This window comes from Daktulosphaira vitifoliae, unplaced genomic scaffold (genome assembly GCF_025091365.1).
Source record: "Daktulosphaira vitifoliae isolate Bord-2020 unplaced genomic scaffold, ASM2509136v1 Scaffold_4, whole genome shotgun sequence".
NCBI lineage: Eukaryota > Metazoa > Arthropoda > Insecta > Hemiptera > Phylloxeridae > Daktulosphaira > Daktulosphaira vitifoliae.
The window spans coordinates 29,091,066-29,110,109 of NW_026099575.1; the positions used below are offsets into that span (position 1 = coordinate 29,091,066).

The 19,044-nt window shown below is 24.9% G+C and overlaps 2 protein-coding genes across 3 annotated transcripts; both read right to left on the minus strand.

Moving 5' to 3' along the window:
* Positions 1 to 4,626: 4,626 nt before the first annotated feature.
* LOC126904225 (DNA-directed RNA polymerase III subunit RPC2) lies at positions 4,627 to 9,569 on the minus strand. 2 transcript variants are annotated; one of them, XM_050683030.1, is made up of 3 exons: positions 9,488 to 9,569; positions 9,203 to 9,421; positions 4,627 to 7,893 (listed from the first exon to the last, which is right to left on the minus strand). In XM_050683030.1, exons 2-3 carry the CDS (start codon positions 9,404 to 9,406, stop codon positions 4,759 to 4,761), a joined length of 3,339 nt encoding a protein of 1,112 aa, XP_050538987.1. In that variant the 5' UTR covers positions 9,407 to 9,421; positions 9,488 to 9,569; the 3' UTR covers positions 4,627 to 4,758. The 2 variants fall into 2 exon arrangements, with proteins under 2 accessions (XP_050538987.1, XP_050538986.1); XM_050683029.1 differs by having other exon boundaries at positions 9,203 to 9,564.
* A 2,222-nt stretch (positions 9,570 to 11,791) lies between these two features.
* LOC126904597 (uncharacterized) lies at positions 11,792 to 18,126 on the minus strand. Its single transcript, XM_050683744.1, has 3 exons — positions 17,968 to 18,126; positions 13,219 to 13,458; positions 11,792 to 12,291 (listed from the first exon to the last, which is right to left on the minus strand). Exons 1-3 carry the CDS (start codon positions 18,062 to 18,064, stop codon positions 12,218 to 12,220), a joined length of 411 nt encoding a protein of 136 aa, XP_050539701.1. The 5' UTR covers positions 18,065 to 18,126; the 3' UTR covers positions 11,792 to 12,217.
* Between the last annotated feature and the right edge of the window lie 918 nt (positions 18,127 to 19,044).

Sequence of the window (19,044 nt, forward strand, 5' to 3'; positions counted from 1 at the left end):
ACATCAAAGTTAATAAAAAATTACGATTTTTGTAAAATAATTTTTTTTTATATTTTTAACTTAATAATGCTCTAACTTTTTCAAAAATGATCATATTAATATAATTTTTTTTTATATAGATGCTTGATGTCTTTACTTATCATTTGGTATATTTTTTTTGTAAATCTGACACTTTATCTGCCCACAGGGGGGGATTTAAAATGACAACTTTTTCACAAAAAATTAACTTTTTCAACTTAACTTTTGAAAATGTTCCGGAAGGTCTGACACTTTTATATATATCTTAAATTAAAGCTAATGTAATATACTTTAATTTGAAAAAAAAAAATTTGACCTCTCGATTTGTCTTCACGGCGAAAATGGCTACCGAATGCTATTTTCGTGTGAAAATTCTCGATTTTATTATTTATATTATATTTAACTTTATAATGCTATAACTTATTGAAAAGTTTATGGATCCACACAATTTTTTTATGAGAAATAATATTTTTTAATAAACCCTTTTTCATTCGACATACTTTATCTTAATCGAGATATTAATAAGGAACCAGCAGATCAAGTAGCTTTTGGAATAAAACACCAATTTTTTTAAAATTAAACACTATCTAAAGATTTGCATCGAAGCGTTTATTTTTGATAGTGATTTTAATCACTGTCAGATATCATTATACTTGATCCAACTATGCCACGTCACCACTGTGCCGCGACCCCCCTGTGCTGGGTTTTTTTTATTTTTATCTCTATGTCCTTATGAACCTCAACTTTATTCCCTTAATAGTATAAAAATTCTAAGATCTTCTAAAATACTGATACATAAGTTGTTAACAACTGTTGAGAACAGATGCATAAGTTATGAGAATAAATTTAAAATGAGAGGACTACGGCTATGGCTAAGGCGTCGGACTTAATATTTTATAAAATATATAAGCAATTTCACAGCCTATATCATTAGCTATACTTTGATATGTCTAAAATTCATATTTGGCAGTAGTTTATGGCACCTCGAGCACCAGATTTAACAAAAAAACTCCATTTTTAACAATATTTAGTTAAACTTAAAAATATGGGAAAACGAAGTAATTGAACTAAAAACACTTAAGTATAGGCGGAAATGCGATCAAGTCATCGAAAGCATTCTTATCAAATATCTTCATACCGTTTAAGTGAAAAGCAAAGGCAAAATACTAAAAGGTAGAAATGGGAAACGTTGTCTGAGTTCAATTTAAGAAAAACATAAGGTTAATATGAAACGTGTGTTTCCTGTAGTCGATACCTAGTTGTATGATGGAATGCCACAAGGAGATTCATAAACATCTAAATATATAATAACATCTAAAAACACCTTTATAACTAATTATTTCACAAATTTATTACTAATTGTTTCACACTTTTATTACTAATTACTACTAATTATTTCACACCTTTATGACTAATTGTTTGACACCTTTATAACTAATTATTTCACACATTTATAACTAATTATTTCACACCTTTATGACTAATTATTTCACACCTTTATACCTAATTGTTTCACACCTTTATTACTAATTACTACTAATTATATCACACCTTTATGACTAATTGTTTAACACCTTTATAACTAATTATTTCACACATTTATAACTCATTATTTCACACCTTTATTACTAATTGTTCACACCTATATAACTAATTATTTCACACCTTTATGACTAATTGTTTGACACCTTTATAACTAATTATTTCACACATTTATAACTAATTATTTCACACCTTTATGACTAATTATTTCACACCTTTATTACTAATTGTTTCACACATTTATTACTAATTATTTCACACTTTTATTACTAATTACTAGTAATTATTTCACACCTTTATTACTAATTGTTTCACACTTTTATTACTAATTACTACTAATTATATCACACATTTATGACTAATTGTTTGACATCTTTATAACTAATTATTTCACACCTTTATTACTAATTGTTCACACCTATATAACTAATTATTTCACACCTTTATGACTAATTGTTCACACCTATATAACTAATTATTTCACACCTTTATGACTAATTGTTTAACACCTTTATAACTAATTATTTCACACATTTATAACTCATTATTTCACACATTTATAACTAATTATTTCACACATTTATAACTAATTATTTCACACCTTTATTACTAATTATTTCACACTTTTATTACTAATTTTTTGACACCTTTATAACTAAGTATTTCACACATTTATAACTAATTGTTTCACACCTTTATTACTAATTGTTTCACACTTTTATTACTAATTACTACTAATTATTTCACACCTTTATGACTGATTGTTTGACACCTTTATAACTAATTATTTATCACATTTATAACTAATTGTTTCACACCTTTATTACTAATTATTTCACACTTTTATTACTAATTACTAGTAATTATTTCACACCTTTATTACTAATTGTTTCACACTTTTATTACTAATTACTACTAATTATATCACACATTTATGACTAATTGTTTGACATCTTTATAACTAATTATTTCACACATTTATAACTAATTATTTCACACCTTTATGACTAATTATTTCACACCTTTATTACTAATTGTTTCACACATTTATTACTAATTATTTCACACTTTTATTACTAATTACTAGTAATTATTTCACACCTTTATTACTAATTGTTTCACACTTTTATTACTAATTACTACTAATTATATCACACATTTATGACTAATTGTTTGACATCTTTATAACTAATTATTTCACACATTTATAACTAATTATTTCACACCTTTATGACTAATTATTTCACACCTTTATTACTAATTGTTTCACACATTTATTACTAATTATTTCACACTTTTATTACTAATTACTAGTAATTATTTCACACCTTTATTACTAATTGTTTCACACTTTTATTACTAATTACTACTAATTATATCACACATTTATGACTAATTGTTTGACATCTTTATAACTAATTATTTCACACATTTATAACTAATTAATTCACACCTTTATGACTAATTGTTTGACATCTTTATAACTAATTATTTCACACATTTATAACTAATTATTTCACACCTTTATGACTAATTGTTTGACACCTTTATAACTAATTATTTCACACATTTATAACTAATTATTTCACACCTTTATGACTAATTATTTCACACCTTTATTACTAATTGTTTCACACATTTATTACTAAATACTACTAATTATTTCACACTTTTATGACTAATTGTTTGACACCTTTATAACTAATTATTTCACACATTTATAACTAATTATTTCACACCTTTATTACTAATTGTTCACACCTATATAACTAATTGTTTCACACCTTTATTACTAATTGTTTCACACTTTTATTACTAATTACTACTAATTATTTCACACCTTTATGACTAATTATTTCACACATTTATTACTAATTGTTTCTCACCTTTATCACTAATTGTATCATACCTTTATTTCTAATTATTTCATACCTTTGGGACTAATTACTACTAATTGTTTCATACCTTGGGAACTTTAATAAGCTTTAACAGAGGAATGGTTAATCGGAAACAAAAAATTATAGGAGCAAAGTTATTTGTATTTTTATTTTTAATCATAATAACAAATTCAAAATAGGGGTTTCCATTTAAGATAATTTATGTTTATGTTTTTTAACAACATATTATTGTAGAGATTTTTGAATTAAACAATATTTTAATATTACATTATACATGCCTATTAAAAGGCATGTTCTACATGTAGACAAACTATTTGATAATACGAGGTGTGTTCAGAAATTAACAGAAATTTTCTTTTATGAATAAAATATTTATTTATTCGTAATTTCTCAGTAATAATTACAATACTAAATTATTAAATATCAATTTAATACTATATTCAACTTCTATAATAAATATTTATTCATATATTATACTTATAAATTCAAAAACTACTAATTAGGAATAGTAAAGGAAATAGGTGTTCATTTCGCTTTTGGAATAATCCACAATTCCTTAGAATTAAACACTATCTACAGGTTTACATCGGATCGTTTTCTATGATAGTGATTTTAATCACTTTCAGATATTATCTATACTTGTCTCAACAATGCCACGTTCACACTATGCCGTGCCCCACTGTACTTTTTAAGTTTCTATATAAGAACTATACAAATATAAAATTCTTTTTTACAAAAAAATACACGAATTAACTATAACTATATAGATTAGGACGAGTTTGTAGAGCTAACAATAAAACACGCATTTTTATTTTTACTGGTATACTATTAATGATTTACTAAGTAGAATTATAATATAGTTATGTTTTAACTATTAAAATATGCGAAACGAACATCGAAAATAATATTTGGTTGTTATATTTTGATAATTCCCTGACAAAACGAGTGACACAGAGTATTCATAATAATAATTATTTATGATTAATGAATATACTTTTAAAAATTCGTTTTATTTGAAGCCTAAAATACATTATTAACATTCTAAAATATTACATATGATCTAACTATAATAATTAAATATACATAAAATACTATAATTTTTATTTTAATAGTCAATGTAGTGTTTTAAAATTTACTTTAATTAGTACTCAATAAACAATAATATAAATAAAATCTTTTACAATTTTATTTATATTAAATAAAAAATTTTACATTGTTTTGATAATATAGATGTTTTCAATATATTTTTACAAAAACAATAACACTTTAATGATTACAATATATTTTTAAGAATAATTATTTAATCACAATATTTCTTCAATGATATTTTAGGCACAATACTCATAGCTTGAAGTTCCTGAAATAATAATTTACAAGCATATGGCATTTTAATACGACATACAGAATTACTTTTTTGACACATATGACACCAACCGGAATATGAAAATAAACCACAGATCTTACACACATCCATTTCGACAACATCACTACTCAACATTAATCGTTCTATAATTAACATGCTTGCACCATATGCTATTAAACAATCTCTTTCCATCTCTCCCATACGTAAGCCACCATCTTTAGATCGACCTTCAGTTGGTTGTCTTGTAAGTAAAACTCTTGGACCTCTAGATCTAGCATGTATTTTATCAGCAACCATATGTTTAAGACGTTGATAGAATACAGGTCCTGCATAAATGTAAGCTTCCATTGGTTTTCCATCAATCCCACAATAAAGAACATCTTTTCCCAAATAGTTGAAATCATGTTTCTGTAATTCATTACTAACATCAGTTACAGTTGCTCCACCAAATGCACTACCATCTTGAAATTTTCCTTCAAGTAGTCCAGCTTTGCCAGCCAACAATTCAATTAATTTACCTACTGTCATACGAGATGGGAAACCATGAGGATTCATTATTAAATCTGGACAAATACCCATTTCATTGAAAGGCATATCTTCTTGATTAACTATTAAACCCACAACTCCTTTTTGGCCGTGTCTACTACTAAACTTGTCACCAATTTCAGGTCTTCTGGGTTGCCTAAAATTTTTTTTTATCAAAAAACAGTCACTATTTGAAGTTATCATTACTTTATCAACATAAGAAGGATCATAACCTTTATAAAACATTGGTGTTTCTTTAAAACCTCTATCACCACCTACATCTTCAACAGTAACCGTTTTTGGAGTTGCTTTATTTATTGTAACTTGTTTATCAAAAACTGGTTGACCTATTGCTGCTATACCATCATTATCTAATGCTCTATGTTTATAAATTGGTTTTTTTGTAGTATTATCTATAATTGGTCCTTGTATGGAATCCATCATTTGGTTTGGATAATGTCTTAAAAAACATTTTGAATTTCTAAATGTTCCACCTCGTCCAAATCCTCTATCAACACTAGCTTTATTAAGTATTATTGCATCCTCAATATCATAGCCAGAATAACTCATAACAGCAATAGTTGCATTTTGACCAGCTGGTAGTTTGTCAAAGTTAATCATTGGCACAGCTTTTGAATGAACCATAGGAACATGAGTATACCACAAATTATACTGAAGTGTATCTATTCTATGTAAATAATTTAAAGCTATAGTTCCAATGGCTTGTTTACCCATAGCACATTGATAAGTATTTCGTGGTGATTGATTGTGATGAGGATAAGGTATAACACTAGCACAAATACCTAAAATAGAAAATGGTGCCATTTCCATATGTGTAGTTTCTGGAATAATCTTTTCTTCACTAAATGCAATTAGACAATTATTTTCTTCGTCAACATCAATAAACTCTACCAATGATTTATCTATGAAGTCTTGAAATGTGCAGTAACCTTTTTTTAAGTCTTCAACATGAGAATTTTTTAATAGTGGCTGTCCATTTTGAACAACAATGTAAGGTCTACATAATCTACCATCTCCAGAATTAATATAAATAGTTTTGTGTCTCTCTGATATATAAATAGATATAAATTTACTGAACAATCCTTTACGCCTACATAATCTGAATTTATTAACAAAATCAATACATTTATTTGTAGATCCTATGATATTACCATTAAATATAATTAAATACTTGTAATCTTCATTAAGTTCTTCTATTGAGTGTAAACCCACAGGTTCAGCTCCTAAATTAAGGGATAGTTTTAGAACAGCATCATCATCTTCAGATTCAGTTGTAACATGCGCTAAAAGAGATATGTTTTTAATAAGTCCACAAGCTTCTCCTTCAGGAGTATCAGATGGGCATAACATTCCAAACTGTGATGGTTGAAGAGACCGAGGACCAGAAACTTTTCTACTTTTTTCAAATTGAGAATTTACTCTTGTCATCATACCAATAGCAGACAGATATGATAATCTGGTTAAAACTTGTGTAACACCATGCCTTTCCATTCGAAATCGCTTAATTGTCCAGTTGCCTGTTTGAATAGCAAAAACTAATGAATTAGTTATTGTATCAGTCCTAATATATTTTATTATATCAAAAGGAGTAGCTTTAACTTTAGGAATATTTTTATCAGCAACAGATTTAAGTTCAAAAATGAAACGCTTAAAAGTATCATCAAAAAGTAAAGACAAAAATGATCCTGGTAAATCCAAACACTTATTACCATAATAATCTTTACTGTCAAATAAATCTGGGTTAGATAAAGAAAATATTAATCTCCTCACCATTACTGATGTGTAAATAGCTTTTATATGATAATTTGTGTTGGTAACGGGTATATGAGCTAAAATTACAGTTGATAAAAAATCATGTACCTCAGTAATAACACGGCTATCATATTCTTCAGTAGAGAATCCAATTTTTTTAATTCGATCTCCAATATATCTCAAAGCTTGCTTTTGAGTATAAATGTTCAATTTACTACATTCTATAAAACATGGATACATTTGATTCATAATAGGAAACTCTGTTCCTACCATTTGCTGAATCAACTGGTCTGAACAAACTCCCAAAGCTTTCATAAAAACAACAAAAGGTATATTTTCTTCTAAAGCATTATGGCAAACATAAATCAAATTTTTTTTAAAAATAATATTTGTTTTTGACTTTTTATCAACTGTACTACTCATTACTTGTACTGTTGGAATACCATTAGAATCTTTTTCTACTAAAATTTTGTTTTTAGCAGGTTGTTCCTGCATAAGTATTACTTTTTCAGTTCCTTTAACAATAAAATAACCACCAGAGTCATAGATGCATTCTTTCATTTTAGCTAATTCTGCATTTGATTTTTGATATAAACAACAGCGATTACTTCTAAGCATAATTGGTAATTTGCCAATAATAAACCCTTTTCGTAGATATTTCATACCACTTTTGACATATTCAATGTCAACATATATAGGAGCACAATAAGTAAGATCCCTAAGACGACATTCTTGAGGTGTTACATTTCGTGTGACATTAAAGCCGTCATCTACCTATAAATATATTAACATTAATGTAATCATCAGTAAACAAAAGAGATGGAAATGAATCACTTTAATAAACACAAATTGATTATATTATTTTTAAATATTATTTTCATTATAATTATTCTGTAACTCATAGAGTAATCTTGAACCAAAAAAATTAATGACCAATCAGATTATTTGTTAAATATACACTAATAAATGTATTATTGTAATATTAAAATATTTATAAGTTATTTCTAGGAAAAATTTTTTACAAAAAAAAAATAGAAATTAAGTTTATAAGAGATAAAATATAGGAAAAAAGTTATTAAAATATCAAAATAATTCCTTTGAAATTCAAATGGCAGTAAAATACCTAATACTTAATATTTTTACAGTAGGATAGAATAATAATTAAATTATACAAAAAATTTTCATTCTAAAATTTTAACTATACCTTTATTTATTTTAAAGGCTTCAAAAACTTTTTTAAATTTTTAAATTATTATTTGTATTATATTTTGATAAACACTTATGTATTTTAAGTTTAAGTTTACATTCTATCCATTTTTAAATTTAATGTAAACAATTGAAGAATGATAAAATAAATTATTCATCAAATATACTAAAAGTGTAAAGATGATTTACAACTTCTTTTATATAACAGTTATAAATTAATAATCATCACAATAAAAAATAAATTTTATGTAGATAATTTTATAACTACAAAATGTAAATTATTGGTAATAAATAAACTTATATAATAAGAATTGATTAATTGTGGATAATATTAATTAAAACAAGAAATAATGGTAACATGGCTTCTGAAATACTTATCCGCAATTTTTAAACAATATTTGCGGCTTTTTGAGTTAAATAATAAATTTTATATTTTCTAATTTTAAATTAATATTCTAAATATTATTTTAATTAAATATAAATAAATAAACATGTTCATATCATTAAATAATTTTTAAATTTTAAAAATAAAATACTTATAAACCAATGATATTTCATCTTCATGATGAAACCAATAAAACATTCATTAATCATCAATTTTCAACTTTAAAAATTAAATTACTATGAATATAAATAGTAGGGGCTCAGTGAATCATTCAGTCACAGTTAGTTCCTGAATAGTAACTACACGGGAACTTTAAAATCGACACAAACCTTGCCCCTTTACTGATTTCTCAACCATAATGAGGTTGTGTCAAGTCTACATCCAGAGTAAAAATCCTCTTAAATCAATAAGTTACAGTCAATCTCAAGTAGTTGGGAAAAGGCTAAAATGATGAGTCTATACGATAACACATAATAATGAAAAAATATATACCTGAGGATAACCAACTGTAACATTTTTAAAGTGTAAATAAAAATTTGGATCGGCATCACTGCGTACAGCATAATTTTGTTGGACTATTTTCTTAAGATCACGATCGATAAATGCATTAAACGAGTTTATATGATGACTGTATAATCCACGAGTTTCAAGATATTCTTTGACGAGATACTCTTTATCCCGCAAAACCTCCACCATTTTTCTAGTGAGAAACTATTCGAGAAGAAAAAAATGATAATAAAATAAGAATATCCATTCAAATTAGTTAATTTTTTTTACTTAAAATTTCTAAAGTTAATGAATTGAAGTATACTGATCATTTTAAATAACTTAATTTTGTTTAACATTATATTTGAATGTTTTTTGATAACAACGTGAGAGCGTGAATACCGGCAGATAGAAAACCAGATACGTGGTTTAAGTTGTAACGCGTTCTAAGATTATTCATAATATCATATTATTGAATTTTGTGACGTCAAATTATTATTAGCTTCGATGCGAAGCTGAGAAGGTATTAATTTTTTTTTTTTATGTCTGTTACCACTTTTTCTCAGCTCTCACCGAACGGATTTCTTTCAACGATACGTCAAAAGATCACAAATCGTACCTAGTCGAAGACATTACCCTCAAAAATTGAAAAAATTTCCCTCGTTCCCCGTAAATGGGGGAAACCTCCAAAAAAATTACAAATTTAAAAATCGCTAATTTTCGAAATTTTTTCAATTTTTTTTACTAAAAACTGCCGTAACTTTTTCAAAAATAAATATATCAATAAAATTTTTTTTTTATAAATGCTTGATGTCTGTATCTATCATTTGGTATATTTTATTTGTAAATTTGACACTTAACCTGCCCATAGGGGGGGATTTAAAACGACAACTTTTTTACAAAAAATTAACTTTTGAAAATGTTCCGGAAAGTCTGACACTTTTATATATATCTTAAATTAAAGCTAATGTAATGTACTTTATTATGAAAAAAAAAAATTTGACCTCTGGACTTGTCTTCGTGGTGAAAATAGACATCAAAGTTAATAAAAAATTACGATTTTTGTAAATAAAGAACTCATGATAAAGTTCATGTAGTTTTTGGAATAATACACCAATTTTTTAAAATTAAACACTATCTAAAGATTTGCATCGAAGCTTTTTATTTTGATAGTGATTATAATTACTATTAGATATCATTATACTTGATCCAACTATGCCACGTCACCACTGTGCCGCAACCCCCCTGTGCTGGGTGTTTTTTACTTCTATTCTCATTGGAGTAAAAATTTAATTTTTATTTTTGATTGTTTGTTTGGAAGGTTCCTAAGATTTATTTTTTTAAATGTTTTCACATTAATAAATTATTAATGATTATTAGGATCCTCTTAAAATTAATTATTAATAATAATTCATTTTAAGAGGATCCTAAGTATTGATTTCGGCGTGTCAAGGAAGGAGTATAGGGATCTGAAACTTCTATGGGACAAAATAATTTTGTGGTTTCAATAAATATGGAAGAATGATAAACAATTTTTTCTCTCATAATCTCTCATGATACACTTGGCACACCACTAATTATGGCTTCTTTGTCCTGTATTACATAAGTGCCATTATACGAGAATCATTTTTTTTTGTTTAACATTATCAAACTAAGGAAACCTTGATAAGCCAAAAAAAGTTATACTAATAATCCATTATGTCAAAATTAGAATAAACGCCAAGTCGATTTTACACTGTAGATAATGTATTATGTTTAGAATTGACATAAATTAATTAATTAATTAAAAACTCATTTATTGTGGTAATTTTTACAATTGAGAGAGTTTTTGAAAATAGGAACCTATTTTAGATTATTATACTCAATTATGGGTCATTTTCAATGTTTTATAGTATACAACATACGGGAATTGGAAATAGGCAACCTGCGGTCCAAATCTGGCCCCCAAAAATAATTAACATTAAATTTGTTTTAATTTTTTATTTGTAGTATTGTCTTAATCAAGCAAGTTTCTCTGGAGTATATTCCGAAAACTTGCTTGATTTTCTAAGCGTAATTAATGTTTGATTTACTTAACGGATATTGAAGGGTATCAAATTTCAAAAAGCTGACAAATGCTGTTTTTTATTTTATTTTAAATATACCTTTTTATATATTAAGATTAAATATTTTTAAATATATGATGTCTTTTATTAATTTCAATAAATTTATTGACTATTTTGTATATTTTCCTGATTTTCGAAAATGAATTTCTTTAAAAATCTGACCCGCTATACTAACTACTAATTGCCGCCTGTCAACCTTTATTGTTTATAATATCGAAAATCAAATAAATATTAAAGAATAATAATATTCATTTATAGCTCTATATTGAATCAAACAAAATATTTATTTTGTATATTTCAGAAAAAAAGTAAATTTTTTTTTTATTTTTATTATTTATTACAAAAAAAATAGTTTATAAAACTATTTTTAAACTAAACCTTAATGACTAGATTATTTTTAACCAATTTATTAACTATGTATTCTTATATTAATATTTTTATAATAGTATTTAACAATAATAAATAGATTTTATGAAAAATCGTATAATAATGGTATATTCAACTACATTTTATTTGACTACAATCGTTAAACATATGTTCTCCATAACAACATACACAACTAAAACGTGTGAATAAATATGATACAATAATAAAAATAAAGATTTATATAATTCATATTCTTATAGATATACGTTTTATATTTTATGTACGTCTGTTTTAAATTAATAACAAACTAATTATTACCTAAACTCTAACATAAAATTATTAGTCTTGATCCATTAGTTGTCCCCTACAGAGCAATGGTAGCACATTTTCATCATGTACACAAAACAGCCACCCAATTCTGAAAAGACGTCTTCGAACGAAAATACATTATATTTTTAAAGAAATTTTTCTTTCGTCTCTTATCTTTTTAGTCACTCTCTCCTGATCTTTGCAGTAAATTCTGGTGGATGTTGTATTAAGTTATTATCGATTACAGTCTACGAGGACGAGTAAATTTTATTAAATTATCTTGTAATACACCATTTCGATGTTTTGTAAAATGCACTGAAATTAAAACATCAACAATTAATAAATTAATGAATTGCGTTATGACAATAGTTAAAAATTATCATTTTTAAATTAAGTCTAAAATATGACGAGACAAAGTTATATTACAACGGAGACAAATGAAGTAATCCTAATAACAATAGCAAGAATAATCTATTAACGTAGTCCGTTTGTAATTAATACTCGAGGCATTAATTTACTTATTGTTTTATAGTCAAGGTTTCATAGACAGCTGTAACTCGAGCTTTCTTAAAGAAATATCCATGCGTCTTTATTTATTTGAATTGAACTGTTTTGTGTGTGTTTCTAGTTGAATTAAAATAAACTTTGAAATATATATGGAAAGATCAAAGAGTCTCCTCCCTACATTAATTTTATGTCAATCATCATTGCCCATGCACGGGTACGTAACAGGTAAATTGATAAATATCTATATGGATATCCCCCTCTTTGTGAAATTAAATTATTGGTATATGTTTGAAAATACCATGAAGGTATTGTTTAAATAGTGGAAGTAAACAGTAAACTGTGGGGTCATCACTCTATAAAACGAAAACATTGTTGACAAATCACTCAATAGCCTGCTGTTACCTTCTTATACTGATTGAAAAAATAACAAATACTAATGTAAAGAACAACAATGACTATCAAAGTCAAAACAACGCTTAAATGATGTACCATAAGAGTCTATGTAACAAAAAAAAAAACTGATTAAGTCAACAATACTCTATAAATGGTATCTTAGAATAGATACTAATAATGAACTCAGTAGATAATTTTGTTTTTTGAAATGTCTGAACCCAACTATAGAAGGCCCATCAGAATTTTTTAGATTCCGGTGTATCAGAACATTATTGATAGTAATCTAATATCATATATGTGTAACGCTATGATTAACAACATAAATGAATAAATTATACTCACATAAAATTTCAGGAGGAATGTCGAATGTGTTCTTTAAATCGTTAGTAGTGGTTTTTAAAATTTTGTCTTTAGATTTACTGATTGTTACTGGTGAACAACACACAATTGGCATTTTTCCACGAATACTGCAAATAGTTGGATAAGCAACGTTTTCTTTGATATCCTGTATCGCCGTTTCACATTTATCCAAAGGTTTGCAAGTATGAACTTGACCTACACCGTCTTTTTTACAAACTTCATCTATAAAAATCAAGACAATTAATACAACGTTTATAAACTTTCAACAAATTACTAAATTAGCACTATTATTAGTTTAATTTTTATTTATGTATATGATAAAATCCATCATATATTAATAAAAAGAATGATTTTGCTTTGGAAACTTACAACTAATTTAAAATATCAAAATTTAAGAAATAAAATGTTTATAATGGATGGAATTGTTAATTTTATATCCATTTACAAGTATAAAATTTATAAATTTGTTATTGCACTTTTAATAGTTTCAACAATCTTAAGTTGTTCGATTACTCGACTAGTACCCGATTTAACTTTACTTATTTAAATGAATGGACTTAGTGGCGATTAAATGCTAAGTGATAATTTTGATTTATAAAATGCATGTGCAGTGAAATTAATATCTTAGCAGAATAGGCATAATTTGAAAAGCATAATTTTACACAGGTACATGTTAACCTTGAAAAATAATAAAGTTTAAATGTACTACAAGAATATTGCAAAAATGATTGTTAATTCTCAAAATAATCACAAAAAATCTTTTGGTGTAAGAATATAAAACAGTATACGTTTTATTTTTACCAATAAATAGGAAATTATTCAATAGCTACTTGTATTATAGTACATAATAATAATATATGAGTATTGTGTAACATACGCATACTACTATAATATATTACTTATATTTTACAATAAATACACATTATACACTTTCTGTTAGAATACATCTTTATTTTTTCCCAATAAGTCAAAATTCATTCTTTTTTTTTTTTTGAATTAGAAAGTTACTTTCTATTTATAATAGGTTTACCGTATTAAACATTTTGTACCGGTTTAAATCCTTCACAATTAAAAAAAACATCTTACCCATGTGCTTATCCATATGCATATTAATTACGATATTATAATATATGATTATTTACTTCTAAGTACAAAAAATAAATAAATAAATATGTTAAAAATGAAATATTAATTTTTTATTTTGGTCCAATGAAAAAAACGGTAACTTGAATTAATTGCAGTGTTTGATTCTAAAACGCACGTTATTTACTAATTAAAACATTATACTTATATTTAATTTCGGCTTTTTATTTTAACTATTCGTCAATGAATTCAATATGTCAAACAATAGTTTTATTTCAAGGTTTTAAATTATTAGTAACACGAGATTATTTTCATTGTATTATTTTGATACAATAGAATATCATAATTAAAATAAATGCATTTAGATTAAAATTCAATATAGAACTGATAAGGAATTATTTTTTTTACAATTAATAAATAGTACTATTGTTCTAATTGATTTTTACTCTCGTTATTTTGTTAGGAAATAATTAATATATTTTTATGCATAAATGTATCTTATTAATGTAATAAAAACTGTTCTGTTCTAAACTAATTGAAAAAACTATAATTTTAGTATTGCAAAAATTCAATATAATATCATACATATAAATAAATCTTTTTTTATTTGATATTTGAATTGACCCTTATTAAAGCAAATTTCAAAATTATGATTATAATTTTTAATATAAATTTCATAGAAAATAATTTATAATGTGTCATAAGCATTAATTTAACATGCAATTTTTAGATAAAATTAATGATTTTATTGTTTGATTACAAATGTACATAATTAAAGATTTTACAAAAAAAAAATATTATTACATGTTATGATGTTAAGTACCCATGAACTAATTTTGCTTCGTATAAAAAAATGTTCAGTTTAATGTTTATCTAGACAATTCTCACTTTTAACAGATATTATTAACAAAAATGTTTTTCGCAAAAATAAATTTTTATCAAATTGTAGTCTTCGAAAAGATTTTATAGTTTACTATTATGAAATTTGCACCTAAATCATAGATTTATATTTGTTTTCCTTGTAAAAACGCCACTTTTGTTCATAATAACCAAGGTACATAAGGAAATAATAAAAGCACTTATTATTTATTTGGAAATAAGTAACAAAATATTTTTGTATCTTGTAGTAATTTCCTGTTTTCTTTTTAATTTTAGCTTTCGTTAACATTAACGGATTATATTGACACACAATGACCTAGAGTTGTAGTCGAATAATTATTTAAAACATACACATGCAATTATTGTAGCAAAACACGGTGTATAATTTTACCATCAACGTTTTATTAATTTCGACTAAATAATAAAATTATTATTTTTATATAGCTAATTAAATACTTATCATCAGATTAATTATATTTAAGGAGTTTAAGAATAACTATTGTATATAATTTACTTTTTTATAATATTCGTTGTTTATATATTACTTATAAATAATCTATAGAATATTTATTTTTAACTTATAATCTTATCTACTATAATATATTAGTAAAAATATCTATCAAGCTTAATGTAATTTAAAAGAAATACCGAATTTCTTACGTTTTCAAAGCATAGAAACATTAACATAATTTACAAATAAAATTTGAATATCAACAAAAACTATAAAATCAACTAGCACTTAGTTGTAAAATTAATTTAAAAAATAATGTAATGAAACCAAACGTAAGAATAAACCTTGTGAAAATCATTAACTATTATTTTGAAGACTACTCGTATGTTACACGTAGTAACATCAGTAGGTGTGTTAAAAGTCATTAAATTTAATAATTAAAAAATTTAATACCTAATCAAATATTTTTTATTACCGATTATATATTTTACAATTTTGTCTTTACAAATTGTTTCACACATTGAATAATTCATTTTCCAGTGGAATTAATATAAAATAAACACTTTAAGAGCTGTGGAATCTTTTAATTAAGTATGTGGATTTATAATATTTCCTATTTCGTTAATTCTTTCCTTAATAATTATCAAAGCTGTTTAATACATACATATATATATATATATATATCATGTCCTTAGTCAACACAAAACTAGTTTATTTTATTATTTTTATAATTTGAGTAATAGGAAGTTGTATTTTGCAGCCACGTGATGTTAAAAATCTGATTTTAGGGTTTCGTAATTAATAGAGTATATTTTACGTTTTTTTAATAATTACTTAAAAAGCCTCGTCTTAGTAAGTAATTTATTATACGTAGCGAAATTAAATAGTACACGTACTTAATGTTATTATCTGAGTATTTAATTGTCAGAAGTTGTTACAGTTCAAATATTAGAACAAAAGAAACATAATATATAAATTACAAAGTATTTTTTTATACATCGTAAATTACAAAAAACGGGTATACGCGTTGAGCTATATCTGTGTTTTTCAGTACTGCTATAATAATTGATTAAGGCACTCTAATTTTCAACTTATTTTTTTATTATTTTTAACACATTATTTTCAGATCTATTTCATAACATTGAAAATAGCTAGTAATTATCAAAATTTTACAAACCGATGACTACGTTAATATTTAACTTTAAGAACTTAACTAAATTAGTTTAAAACAATGTTTAAAACATTAAGAAAATTAACACTAATGTAATTATAGAAAAGTGAATAGATTCATTAACTAATGTAATCATATACATTTATACCAGACTTGATGGGCTTAAAAAATATCATGACTCATGAATCGAATAAGAAATTAATTCTATAGTATATTACATAATTTAAAGGTTACTGTATTACTAACTTTTATGAACCATTTGGCGGCTAATATTATTAATTTATAACGTATTATGAATTTTCATAAACAAATAATAATTTGAACAAATTTATAGAACGTATATTATGATTAAATAACAAGTTTAGTCACTGAAGAAAACGGCGGGATGATAGTATCCCTTATAATTATCTGTGTAATGATTGATAACAGATAGTTCCGGCACATAAATTCGCGAAATAAAAAAATCTCCACTGTACAGTTTTTATATATTTTTAATAAAAACAAACTTTTTTCATTTATCGACCAAGTTTGCGAGGATCTTTAAAGTATAGTTTCAGTCATCTACTAAGATTATGTGTGCTATAAATTAAAATTTACTAATATAGTAGCTGTTTTTTAGTTTGCAAAATAAATAAATAAAAAAATAAGGAATTTGAAAAATTGATTTATAAGAATCAGTACAAATTAATTTTACGCTTAACACAATATATTAAATAGATGAGACAGTTTAGAATTGAAGGGTTTAAGTTAATGAAGAAAAATCAATTAAATTTATGAAAAATTTTTCAAAGCTCAATTTAAATTAAAAATAAGGAATTTCAATACAAATGTTAAAAAATTATATTAATGAAAGATTTAATAAAAAAAATAGAAAAATGTGTCAGAAAAAAATTTTTTTTTTAATGTAGTAATATAGAGATACAATTTATCTCGATGAAAATTAAAATAATTTTTAATTGAAATTTTGTTATGTTTTATGTTAAAACTTTATGAAAATTATTTATTACATATTAAATATGAGAATTTCAAATTGCTGATTATCCTGAGAAATAGTTAAGATTTTTAAATAAACGAAATGAATTTGTTAAATTCAAATAAAAAAAATAATATTCCTAGTATTACAATTTATACACTGAATGTCACTTACTTTCATCCAGCCACAATATATTTGGCTGTATAAACGCCAGTGCCGGTGCAATAAGTAGAAAATAGTAGAAAATGTATGATGGAAACATACCTATCATTTTACTATTACTATCACAATTACGTTATATGACATTGACGGTCAAGTGGAGACTGAGTGAACTCTATACCTGAGCGGAAGTCCTCCGAGTAAGAATCGAACGCGGCAAACCGGTTTCAAACGTATCACAATATTGTGTTCCATGTGTACCATTTAACCATATACTCAATGGAATTTTAAATGATCAAATTTTGCATCAAATAAATCATAACTACCAATAATGCCTGAGAATAATGCATAATATTGACAAATTACATTGTTTCTGTCTTGTGTCAATTTTTTTAGCGCCATTTGTTTATTGCTGCGATTTCATGTTCAAGGTCTCAATAAATAAGACAGTCTCATTATGACATCACGTTAAACACGATTGTTTAATTTTTTGAGTAATAATAGTTATATTTGTTGCAAACAAATTAACTAGTGCATAGGTTAATTCCATTGGAAATTTATCAATTTAATTTTATTGAACTGATTAACCTTATTAAAAATATATAGATTCATCTGCATATATGCCAGTTTTTATATTTTTATGAGAACAACATTTTTCATGATATCGTTAAACACCATAATAAAACTAATTAGCACTATAATGGTACCCTAATATTCATAAAATGCTATCACAGTCATGTTAAAAATTAGTATTTAACAAATAAAGAAATATGAAATAAAATAAAAATCACATCATTGTAAAATTAATACCTTCTCAGCTTCGTATCGAAGTTAAAATATACCTTAAATTATTTGTTACCGTTAACTTGTTACTGTTAACTTCAAATACTTTTGATGATTGCTAAGAAAAAAGTTTGAACTTTAACTATATTAATTGCTTATTTAAAACGTTGTATAGATTATAACTTTTCTTAATAGTAAAAAAAAATTTAACAGACTTCAATTAAAATCTGAATGTATAACAGAGAATAATTTATACTTCTCTAAAGTCGTATAAATGCTAACATCTCACATACTCTAAATGGAATCTTA